Source organism: Sceloporus occidentalis, unplaced genomic scaffold (genome assembly GCF_023333645.1).
Source record: "Sceloporus occidentalis isolate IW3139 unplaced genomic scaffold, rSceOcc1.0.p SCAF_14, whole genome shotgun sequence".
Lineage (NCBI taxonomy): Eukaryota > Metazoa > Chordata > Lepidosauria > Squamata > Phrynosomatidae > Sceloporus > Sceloporus occidentalis.
Window position 1 is genome coordinate 18,950,099 of NW_028316994.1, and position 12,842 is coordinate 18,962,940.

The window sequence follows — 12,842 nt, forward strand, 5'->3', positions numbered from 1 at the left end:
GAGAAGAGTTGGCCATAGAGTTGCATTGGAGCAGACTCTCTGGAGCAGTGGTTCTCAATTGTTGACCCTCCAGATGTTTTAGACTTCAACTCCCAGGAGGCCCAGCCAATATGGCCAACGCTCAGAAATTCTGGGAACTGAAGTCCAAAGCATCTGGAGGACCAAAGGCTGAGCGAGACCCACTGCTTTAGAGATTCCTAGAGAAAATGTATTAATTAGATCCCCAAAAATCAAAGTCGCAAATGTAGGGAGCCGACTCTATGACTCCCAGAATCCCCCATCCAGCATGGCCAGTGACTTTCCAATCTCTGGTCCTGCCGGTCTCGCTTTTGGTGCAGAGGTTGGTTTATCCTTAAGCTGTAAATCCCAATAACCTCCCTCTTATTCTCTTTTCTCCCCTGGTGCATAAGATGCTTTAGTCCCCTGCCATCCCAAGGCATCTCTTTGCAACGTACCGGAGTCCGCCTGCCCCTCCACCACCGCCATGCCGCCGCGGCCCTCTTCCGGGGAGCTGTGGGGCCTCCACCTGATGCCCCCGCGGATCATGGTGGACTGCTGCCTCCCCAACGGCATGATCGTCACCCTCGAATGCTTGCGGGAAGCCACCCTGCTGAGCATCAAACACGACCTTTTCAAGGAGGCCAGGAAATATCCCCTGTTCCATCTGCTGCAGGTGAGCAAGAAGAGGGGCGGAAAAACAAAGGAGCCTTTGGTTTCCAGGTACACAAGTTAGGGGCATGCAATGTGCCAGGACCTCATGAGGAACATAGGATCCTAACTAGAGATGCAATGTCTTTTTCTAAAGGAAATAGTCTTATTAAAAGTTTTAAAATAAAATTTAAAATCACAGAAAAGAAAAAGAAAAAGTCTTCTGAATATGTTTTGAGGGACAGTTTACATTGTCAACGGGCTTTTAAGTTTTCAGCATACTGTATATACTTGACTATAAGTCGGCCTCATGTATAAGTTGAGGGTAGGTTTGGGGGACAAAATTATGGATTTTGAAATGATCGTGAATAAGTTGAGGGTAAAATTTAGGGACACGTAACAAAGGATTTATGAAGCAAAGGAAAACTTGCAAAATCCCAGCAGGAATAACTGTTTGTGCTCACACTAAATGCTAAGGGGCTCAATGCATCCAGGGCAGATTAGACTCTTCCCTTTCACCAGGGGATGGTTCCTTTTTGAGATATATATATATATATATATATATATATATATATATATATGAGAGGGAGTTAAAGCACAGTCAGCCTTTCTTATACACAGATTTCTTATACACGGATTCAAGCATCCACGGTTTGAAAATGTTCAAAAACAGTATAAATTTCCAATATCAAAGCTTGATTTTCCATTTTTTATAAGGGACACCATTTTGCTACAGCATTACATTTAATGGGACTTGAGCATCCACAGATTTTGTTATCCACGGGGGATTTTGGAACCAAATGCCAGCATATAACAAGGGTCCAATGTACAGTATTTACATTGACCCATGGATAAGTCGACTCAGATTTCTTGGGTCAATTTTTTGACTAAAATTTCTTGTACATGAGTATATACAGTACTTTAAATGCATAATAATGGATATGGCGAGGATCTATTGAGTTAAATGTGGATGGGGGAGAGGTCTCCTGGGTGAGAGAGGTGGCCTTTGGTCTCAGGCTTCCCATTTCCTTTCTCTTTCATCCCTCTGCCTCCCAGGAGGAATCTTCCTACATCTTCGTTGGAGTGACGCAAGAAGCTGAGCGGGAAGAATTTTTTGACGAATCGCGGCGCCTTTGCGACCTGCGCCTCTTCCAGCCCATCCTGAAGGTCATTGAGCCGGTGGGAAACCGAGAGGAGAAGATACTCAACCGTGAGATCGGTGAGCCAGAGGTTGTAATATATATGTTTTTATGCTGTCATCCTGCCTTGATCCGCAGGGAGAGGCGGGAAAAGATAAATAAATTTTATTATTATTATTATTTATTTTATTAAACCAAGAAAGACTCATGGGCCGTGGGAGGTCAGGGCCAAAGGATAATAATAATAATAATAACAATAATAATAATAATTTATATCCCGCCTCTTTAAGGTCATTCGGGGCAGCTAACAGTAATAACAAACAATACATCATACTTCAAAATCTACTTCCCTCCCCCCCTTAAAAAGTTATTAAATCAATTATAATTAAAAACCAACAAATTAAACAACATCAACACATACACGTTATTACAAAACAAAACAAGACAAAACAGTAAACTGCGGTAGCATTCTACTTAGATTTCCAGGGAGGACCTTAGGGACTCTCATGAGAAGAGGGTTGCTGAGGCCAGGATTATCTGTCCCGGAAAGGCCTGCCGGAAGAGATCCGTCTTGACAGTCTTTTTAAAGCTGTCTAAGGATGTAAGTAGATGGAGCTCATCTGGAGGCCATTCCACAGTCTGGGGGCGACGATGGAAAATTCCCCCTGGGAGGTAGCCAAGATTTTGTGGCTGAAGTAGGTCTCTCCCAGAGGAGCGGAGTGTGCAGGGAGGATTGTAGGGGAGAAGGCAGTCCCGGAGATAGTTTGGACTTTAAAGGTGATGACCAACACCTTGTACTGGGTCCAGAAGCTAATGGGCAGCCAGTGGAGGGACTTTAGAACCAGGGTAATATGGTCCCTCCTGGATGTTCCAGAAATTACTCTGGCTGCCATATTCTGTACTAGTTGCAGTTTCCGGACCAAGTACGAGGGTAGCCCCATGTAGAGCGCAGTACAGAAGTCTAGACGTGAGGTTACCAGCGCGTGTACAACAGTCTCCAGATCCCTTACTTCCAGAAAAGGGCGCAGCTGGTGTATCAGCCAAAGCTGATAACAGGCGCTCCTGACTGTCGCATTTACCTGGTTCGACATCAGGAGCGACGAGTCAAGGAGCACCCCCAGACTGCGAATGCAGTCCTTGACGGAGAGTGTGACCCCATCCAGGACTGGAGGTTGCAACCCAATTCTTGGTTTCAGGGCCGCTACCGTGGGTACCTCTGTCTTGTCTGGATTCAGCCTCAATCTGTTTTTCCTCATCCAGCCCATTACTGCCCGGAGACATTCATTGAGAGGAGACGCCATCAGAATTCGAGGCTGACGAATGAGACATGGAGAAATAGATCTGGGTGTCATCAGAGTACTGATAACACCCAGCTCCATAACTCCGAATGATCTCACCCAGCAGCTTGATATAGATGTTAAATAACACCGGGGAAAGAATAGCACCCTGTGGAACCCCACAGGTGAGCTCCCTCCTACTGGCGCAACTGTCCCCGAGCATCACTCTCTGGGATCTGCCCGAGAGGAAGGAGACCCAAACTCGATAGCAGAGTTTGGAGAAGTTGCTGCATTTTCAGCTACAGATCCCTGTATCTCCTGGCCAGCATCAGGGTTTCTGGAAATTGAAGATGACATTTTCCAAATCATGATAGATGTGACCATTTCTCAAGGTTGCTGTTCCTTCCGAGGAATGTATATGTTTGCTTATTTTATTCTCGTTTGCAAAGATGAAACATTTCTTCTTCTTTTTTTAATTTTTAATAATATTTATTGCTTAAAAAGACATACAGCATAAAACATACAACACAAACAAAGACATAGAAACCCATTCAAACCCATATTTATAAACTTCACATGTACGTTAATATCTAAAAAAGGACGTACATGTCAAAATCAATAAGCATCTTACATTAATACATACCGATCCTTTACCTATGTGTTTTCTATTCTATCCATTTCTTCCTCCAACCTTTCACCTTCTCCAATATCACACCATTACCTTCCCTTACCAACTTTAAACATATATTTTTCCTTTTCTTGAACCTTCTTATCATTAAACTTTAACTTCTTTACTCATAAACTCTTTCTTTCTTTCTTTCTTTCTTTCTTTCTTTCTTTCTTTCTATCTTCCACCTCTCCTACCACTATGCAAGGATGAAAAACTTCAAAGATTTTCTCATTTCTGGTCATGTTTTTTTTTTTTTAAAATCTCAGGACATTTTGGTGAACAATTTGCACAGAAGACAGTGTTCTCTCCCCAAATATGACATTTTCTGTGCAATGGGGAATTTCCCGTAAAGTGAAAGATCTGATGAGACTTCATCATTTTACCAACGAGGTCAAGGAAGATGCCCCTTTCCAAAGCCAAGGAACATTTCTGTTCTGCTTTCCGTTCCTAATCCTTCTCCCCTCCTCCTTTTCTTCCTTTCTGCCAGGGTTTGCCATTGGGATGCCCATCTGCGAATTCGAACTGGTCAAGGACCCTGAGGTGCAGGAATTTCGGCGGAACATCCTCTCGGTTTGCCGCGAAGCCGTGGAGACGCGGGGGTCCGCTGGGCCCCAGAGCCAGGCTTTGTATGTGTATCCCCCCAATGTGGAGTCTAGTCCCGAATTGCCCAAACACGTGTACAGCAAGCTAGACAAAGGTAAGTGGGGCAGCAGAAAGCGGAGTCTTGGCCGACACGATGGCCGCTGTTTGGGAGGAAATATTCGGGAGGAGAGAGTTTTCCTCTCTTTAAAGAGAGAGGTAAAGGGTAATCTTCCTCTAAGGCTGCGTCCGCACTGCAGAAATAATCCAGTTTGAAATCACTTTACTTGCCATGGCTCAGTGCTATAGAATTCTGGGAACGGTAGGGTTTTTTTTAGACATTTAGCCTTCTCTGACAGAGAGCTCTGGAGCCCAACAAACTGCAGTTCCAAGAATTCCATAGCATTCAGCCATGAGAGTCAAAGTGGTGCCAATCTGGATTGTTTCTGCAGTGTGGATGCAACCTTAATCAGAGATGGGCAACTGTGAAGGGGATGGAGGGCATTTCCCCATCTCCAGCCCATAGGCATGAATGGACGTGATGCAATGTCACTTTCAGTTCCAGCTGGAAAACGACTGATTTAGGGGGCATAATGCAGAAGGGTAAAGGGAACCCAAAATACCACATTTTGGGATGGCTTAGGGGTGTTTGAGGCTGGAAAATCAGCCAGTGTAACAAATTAAGTGGGGCATCTTTGGGCTTTCAGGGCCTCCTGAGAGCATTTCAGGATGCAAAATTGGACCTGAGGACCACAGGAAGTTTGTGAACTGTATTTTCCTCTGCCACAAGTGAGCCCAACTGGATTACACTTGTCCCTCCATATTGGCTAGGGTTAGGGGCACAAGACCCCTGTCAATATGGGAAAACCACAAATAACCAAAACACCGTGTTTTTACCTGAGAGGACACTTCTCTAGGAATTTCTAGGTCCTTCATTGCAACTCTGTGGTCAATGTCTGAGAGAGACTGACCATAGAACTGCGTTGGAGGAGCTACAAAGGCCTAGTAGAGTATTCTCTCTAGCAATCTCTAGGTCCTCCAGTGCATCTTTGACTTAAAGTTGACCATAGAGTTGCACTGGAGGACCTAGAGATTCCTAGAGAGAACATTAATCAAATCCGTGAATAATCAAAATTGCAAATATCAAAGCTGCAAATATGGAGGGATGAGTGTATTTCTGCTTGTGTTTCTTCCTCTGAGGAGCTCAAGGCAGCAATAAGGGGAGAAAGTATCTGTATGCGTGCGCATGTGTGCGAGAGACAGAGAGAGACAGACTGACCCATTTTCCTCCCTTTCCCTGCCCCACAGCGATTACTTTTTCTTCTTAACTGATAACGTTTCCTGCACATACTCCCCTAAACCGCAAGTGTTAAATGGGTTAGGAATGAATGAAATCAAAGTGGCGTCAGCAGAACCGCCACAATGCATCACATGAAAGAGCCCTGTTTCCTTTTATTCATCTTTATTTTTTAAAGCAATGAGATGCCTCCTTGTAATATTTTGCAAGGAGAAGATGGAAGGCTGGCCCCAAGTTGGGAACTTTCTGCAGTTGAGGGCTGGCGATAGAGAGCCGGGGACCTTGTTTCTGAAGCCACTTTCAAGGCATTCAAATCTTATTTTGTTCTCATACTTGAGAATTAAAAATGTCAAAAGTTTTCATCCTGGTGGTTGAGTTGGTGAGACAGTTTGCACTTTTTTTTCTATTATTATTATTATTATTATTATTATTATTGCATTTTATGACTTTGTACGTGAAAAATTCATTTCAGGAAAAACATTGCATTTTGTAGAAAAATATGTTGTTGTCCCCCCCCCCCCCAAAAAAAAAAAATTGTTGTATTTTGCACATACACACACAAAAAAACATTTCGTTTTACCCGGCATAAATGAATGGCAAACACTAGTATCATGTACAGAATTACTTTGGTTCTGAAAGTTAAGCTTCAGTAGTGCACTGCAAAACTTTATTCAGAAACCAAAGATGTTTCCAGCAGACTTAGGTTGCCAGGTGCAAATTTACAATGCTTACACTGCATACTTTAAACACATAGCAATTCAAAGTTTGAGTGGGCTGATATTTTATTCACCTGTAAAGGAAAGCATTTTTGCATTACCTCTCTTCCTAGGGTTGTCTTTCCTTCCAACTCCATACTTGCTAACCATCTTGAGGAATACTCATCCAACACCATCAAGAATTGGTGACAACCATTCCCATCATCCACTACTTAACTAATACAGCATTAAAACACTGCAAGCAAGCAACACATTTTTCTAGCTATACATCATGGCAGGAAATCAGAGGGAACTCAGAACCAGACAACTATATACAGTTGGCCCTCCATCTCCACAGATTTCTTTATCCATGGATTCAACCAATCACAGCTTGAATATATATATATATATATATATTCCAAAATGTACACCTTTTGATTTTTGCCTTTGTATACTATATTTAGTGGGACTTGAGCATCTACAGATTTGGGTATCCATGGAGGGTCCTGGAACAAAACCCCAGCGGATGCTGAGGGTCCATAGTATGTTTATATATTTGTGGATGCATACATATCCAGTACAATAAATTTGTGTTAACAGATTTTTGAAGCCCCCCAAAAAGTAGGGCCAAAAATAATAAAATGTGCAAAAACGGTCATAATGTGTGGAGATGTGTCAAGACCCCCCTTTCTCATGAAATGTGCAAACATTCTTTAGGTCCTTGACACTTTCTCAGCTTCCAAAGTGTTGGCCAGTGGCGAGGGACCATTCTTTTGGGAAGGGAAGTCGGGGGGGGGGGGGGAGTAATGACTTAACTGAGCCAAGCTTTGGGGGTTTCCCCCTGCCAAGTCCCTTGTGCTACCCCTCCCTGCCATACTGTTTCATCCCGAAATGACGGTTGCTTGTCCTGCTTCTCCCCTCCCTTCCCCTTCCATCTCCCGAAGGTCGGATCATAGTTACCATTTGGGTTATTGTGTCTCCAAACAACGACAAACAGAAATACACCCTCAAGACCCCACACGACGCGCTGCCGGAGCAGGTGATAGCCGAGGCCATCCGGAAGAAGACCCGGAGCATGCACCTGTCGCCGGAGCAGCTGCGCCTGTGCGTCCAGGAGTACCAGGGGAAGTACCTCCTCAAGGTCTGCGGCTGCGACGAGTATTTGCTTGAGAAATACCCTCTCAGCCAGTACAAGGTAAGCGGGCCCTTTCTGACCACAGATGCCCCTTTCTCCTCTCATTACACTTTTTGCAAGGGCTTAGTCTCACTATTGAGGGTCAGCATGGTGTAGTGGTTTGAACGTTGGACTATGGCTCTGGGGACTAAGGCCCTCAACAGATGGGCCTTTGCGGCGCCCTCATTACGTGCAAGGGTTGCTTGGTGGGTGGAGCGCCCACACGCCCAGCAACCCTCGCACGTAACGAGGGTGTCGCAGCTGCGCAGCACCACCCACACGGGGCACACAGCTATGATGTCGCAGTTGCGCAGTGTCCAAACAGGGCTGCACAGCTGTGACGCCATCGGGGCGTTATTGCAGGTTTGCTGAGGCGCAGCTGCGCAGCAAAAAGGAGCCTCTTTTTACTGCTCCTTTTTTGCTGCGCAGCAGCGTCACACAGTCTGGTTGCTGCGGCACTGCTGCGCAGCAAAGAGAAGCGCCTCCCTGGCTCCTCTTTCTGGTGGTCTGTACCCCGCCATAGATTCAATACCCAGCTGGGCCATGAAGCTCACTCTCTCAGCCTCAGGGGAAGGCAAAGGAGAATCCCTTCTCAACTTCTCTTGCCAAGAAAACCCCAGGATAGGTTCACCTTAGGGTTTCCATGAGACAGAAATAACTTGAATGCACACAACAAGAACGGCATTCTTAATAGTAATAGGATTACTATTAATAGGGAAATTTCACATCCTTTCTTATTTTGAGGCTTTTGGGAGGGCAAGTTGGAAGGCTCTCTGTATGGGGAAGTAAACTGCTGTATTTGTAGCCAAAAAGTACTGTATATACTCATGTATACGTTTACAAATTTTAGTCAATGAACTGACCCCATAAAACTGGGACGAGTTATCTATGAGTCAATTTAAGTACTATATTTTAACTCTTTCCCTTCTCTGAGTAGAGTGGTGAAAGGTAAGAGTTTAGTTCATCCCGAGAGCAAAGAAAAGAAGCACCAAACCCCTCTATTCTTTCCACCATTTTGATTTCTTCAGCAGGAAAATGGCAGTGGTGGCACCTCTTTGATCCTTTTCTTCAAAGGAGTACCAAGAAGAATCGGGCTTAGAATAAAACATTTCTGTGTGAAGACAGTAAAGTTCATTGTTTACACTTTTTGTTACATGCCCCTAAGATTTATCCTCAATTTATTCATGAGTCATATCAAAATCCATAATCTTGGCCCCAAAATTTGCCTCTGACTTATACATGCGGTCAATTTATAGTTGAGTATATACCTTGAAAATCAGTGTGGATTTTAAAAGCTGTGCCTGGAGGCTTTGAGGAGCTTTGGGGTCAACCCTTGAGGTTCCAAGGGCCACATGCCCCCCAATTAACGCCAACCTTGCCATCTCTTTCCTGCCACAGTACATGAGGAACTGCATCACCATCGGCCGCCTGCCGCACTTGATGCTCATGAGCAAGGAGAGCCTCTACAGCCAGCTGCCCGCCAACATCTTCGTGCTGCCCTCCTATGCCCGGCGCTCGGCCACCTCCACGCATGTCAACGGCGACGTTCCTAGCAAGTCGCTTTGGTCCATCAACAGCCTCCTGCGGATCAAGATCCTGTGCGCCACCTACGTCAACGTCAACATCCGGGACATAGATAAGGTCAGGAGGGAGCGGGTGCTCGGCTTCTCTTTTGGGAAGGGGGCAAGGTGCTGCACGATTTGGATTACAGCTGCCCCTCTGTTTGTGCAGACTTTGAATCCGCATTCCTCGTTTACTCGCAAGAGGCAAACAAAGGGACATAAAATGGGGGGCGTGCCTCTGGGTGGCCACGGGAGCATGCCGCCATTCAAGCCAAGGAATATTGGCGGATTTCCATTTTCGTGGGGGGTCCGGGACAGATCCCCTGTGAAAATGAAGAGGTGACTGTATACTGCAGGAAGGGCAGCCCCATTCAAAAGTCTTTTCTTCTTGTTTGCTCCCTTTCTTGTGCTCCTGACAATTCCCAACTGCAGATAAAAGTAATTTAAAGATGCGTATAGAATTACAGAATCATAGAGTTGGAAGAGACCTCAATGCCACCCCATTCTGCCATACAGGAACCTACAACTAAAGCACTTCCTAAAGATGGCCATTCACCCTTTGTTTTTAATGACCTCTAAAGAAGGAGAGCCCACCATCCTCTGAGGCAGCCCAGTTCACTGTCAAACAGCTCAAACAGCAGATTTAGGACAAAATCAATAAATGAGACCCAAAAGGCTTTAATAAAAAGTCATTAAAAAAAACTTGGCACCAAAATGGCACAGGGGTTTATCACACTGGGGCATGAAGAGTGATTATTGCCCATTTAAAGCATCCAGCAGATCAAGCAAAAATGGTGAGTAATTGCATGAATGATTATCACACGCAACTGCGCACATAAAGTGATATTGGAAATGCATTGTCGCTGAAATCCTGAAAGTAAAAAGATGCACATTAATGCTTCTTTGTGACCACTTTAATGGCAGCGTCGTTGTGCTGTGTCGTGTGAAATCGTTATGTGTAATTACATGCTTTTTCCGGGATATTTGTGGGATAAACTCCTGATCTCCTTTGTGTGATAAATTCCAGTGTTGGTGCCAACAGGGCCTCTAAGGAGACGATAGTCCACAATCCGGGTGCCGCTGCAGAAAAGGCTCTCACAGTCTATTGTTTGCAATGGTGAGCGACACAGAGGAAGGTTCCTCAGCCAGTGAAGCTGAAGGCATATAACAACAACACAATGGCACATAACAACCCCAAAGCCCAAATGCACTTGGTGAGCCTGGAATGCTGAGTTTTGAAGTAAGATTTAGGTAGGATGGAAAATTTGGGTTCAGGTTTGCAGCCACCATTCCCTGGAGAAGGAGTAGGTGAAGTCTGAGAACCTGAAAAGGAGCAACACACACAACAGCTTTTCTGAGTCCCTTGTTTCTTCTCCAAACAAACTGGAAATTTTAGAGGGCTAGAGCATGGCATAGTGGTCTGAGCGTTGGACTACGACTCTGGAGACCAGGGTTCGGTTCCCATCTTGGCCATGAAACCCACTGGGTCACCTGGGGCAGGTCACCCTCTCAGCCTCGGGCAATGGCAAAACCCCTCTGAAGAAACTTGCCAGGAAAGCCCCATGAGAGGCTCATCTTAGGATTGCCATAAGTCAAAAATGACTTGAAGGCATACAACTCACATACATAGAAATGTGAAGAGCATGACTGTCTGCTTGGGTCTTCTAGCAAGGGAAGAGGCTGGTGATTCAAGAGCAGGGTGCCCTCCTAATTTCTCTTCATCCTCTTTCCTTCCTCCTCTCTCTAGATCTACGTCCGGACAGGAATCTTCCATGGTGGCGAACCTCTTTGTGATAACGTCAATACCCAGCGTGTCCCGTGCTCCAACCCTCGGTAAGTGTGATGAAATGTGCCAGGAAGGAGGAGAGGTAACAGTGGAAGGTAACTCAAACCAAAATCCGAGAGTTGCAGAGCTTGAGAGAGTTCCATTTTATTTTTGGGAACTATAGCTCCCAGGACACCTCTTAGCAGCCGTAGACATGATAGATAGACCAGGGTTTGACTCCCTGCTCAGTTACAGAAATCAACCACACACTCTCAGCCTCTTTCCTGAGAAGAGAGTGGGGTATATATACTGTTGGGTGAAACAGCATTTTATGCCCAGGATGATTTATAACATGTTCTGCTACTGCTGATTTTTCTGGCTGTACATAGGGACCACCAAACGCAGCGGCCAAACACAAATCAAGGAACACGAGAGACGCTGCAGACTGGCTCATCCAGAAAAATCAGCCGTAGCAGAACATGTCACAAACCATCCTGGGCAGAAAACACTGTTTGGAAAACACTGGAATTCTGGACCATGCCAACAGCTTCCAGATGCACAGGGAAGCCGTTGAATTCCACAAACACTTGGACAACTTCAACAGGAAAGAAGAAACCTTAAAGTTAGCAAGGTTTGGCTACCAGTCCTGAAAAACACCAAATTCAAGACCCAGCAAATGCAAATGAAAACCACCCCACCCCTGAGACCTTTCCATTCAACTACAGAACAATACACAGATTAACATGGAAATCATTCCACTCAACCAACAGTATATACACCCCACTCTCTTCCATGCCAGCGTTCTCTGAAGATGCCAGCCACAGATGCTGGCAAAACTCTTCTAGAACATGGCCTCATAACCCGAAAAACCTGCAAAAAACTATGGATGTTGGCCGTGAAAGCCTTCAACTTCACAGTGGTGTGGTTGTTTGAGTATTGGATTAGGACTGTAGAGACCACAGTTCAAATCCCCACTCAACTGGTTGACGTTGGACAAATCTCAGTCTTTTGGCATCAGAGGAAGAGAATGATGGAAAGGCTCCTCTTGCTGAGAAATCCCTAGGAGAGTTGCAATAAGTCAGAGTCAGCTTAAAGGCAGAAAAGAACCAGCCACAGGGACAATAGGGTTCAGAGCTGCTGTGAAGGTGGCACTGGGGTGCAGGTGGGCATCTCTGCTTGCTCTGTATTGTGTCCTTGTCTCGTTCCCCAGGTGGAACGAATGGCTGTCGTACGACATTTATCTGCCTGACCTGCCCCGAGCGGCCCGCCTCTGTGTCTCCATTTGTTCTGTGAAGGGCCGAAAGGGAGCAAAGGAGGTGAGTCCACCTGTTCACCCTCCTGTAAGGAGATGCAAGATCCCCTTGCATAATAATAATAATGTTAATAATAGTATCAATATTTCTCTCTTTCTTTAACTTATACCTTGCCTTTCTCCTGCAAGGGAGGGGACCCACCATGGCTAACAAAACTTAAAATAAAATTTAGCTACAAATGTACTATTACAATATATGCGTCTGTATGATGAGACCAGTTGAGGCAAAAGAGGAAGCCCTTCTGGATCTAACTCCCTTTCCAAAGAAGTGACCCACAATATCTAAATAATATAACTAACTTCAAACAGAGATATATGCCTTCACAGCCCTTCGTGGTCAGTCAGTGACCGCAGCCGTGGTGCAAAGGCGTTATCAAAGGACCATTTGGGAAGAAAGTTGAAGATCTAACTCAATTTATAAAGATACACGAAATGCCTTATTCCAAGACTTTGGGCTGGTACCAAACAACTTGGACTCATATTTGAACACTTTTTTTACTAGGGGACACCGATCCAAGCATTTCTGGAAAGGTAGTCTGTTTTGCTTTTAAAGCAGGGGTAGGCAACCTGCGGCCCGCGGGCCGGATGCGGCCCGGCAAGGCCTTGGGACCGGCCCCAGCCCAGTCCTGCCGCCGATTGCCGACGGGGCCTTTGAGGGGCAACTGTCTATAGAAGCCTCAGAAACATGCATTTATATTAACATTTTTTAAAAAATCAGCAAATT

At 45.2% G+C, this 12,842-nt stretch overlaps 1 protein-coding gene across 3 annotated transcripts in view; it reads left to right on the forward strand.

The window, feature by feature from the left end:
• LOC149304373 (phosphatidylinositol 4,5-bisphosphate 3-kinase catalytic subunit alpha isoform-like) overlaps nt 1–12,842 on the forward strand; it is a 36,376-nt gene that overhangs the window by 4,692 nt on the left and 18,842 nt on the right. For all 3 annotated transcript variants that reach the window (XM_089480100.1, XM_089480099.1, XM_089480101.1), the window contains exons 3-9: nt 411–673; nt 1,705–1,867; nt 4,222–4,431; nt 7,250–7,500; nt 8,878–9,120; nt 10,789–10,874; nt 12,017–12,122. In XM_089480100.1, coding sequence (XP_089336226.1) covers nt 485–673; nt 1,705–1,867; nt 4,222–4,431; nt 7,250–7,500; nt 8,878–9,120; nt 10,789–10,874; nt 12,017–12,122 — 1,248 coding nt within the window. In that variant the 5' untranslated portion in view covers nt 411–484. The remainder of the gene's footprint in view (nt 1–410; nt 674–1,704; nt 1,868–4,221; nt 4,432–7,249; nt 7,501–8,877; nt 9,121–10,788; nt 10,875–12,016; nt 12,123–12,842) is intronic.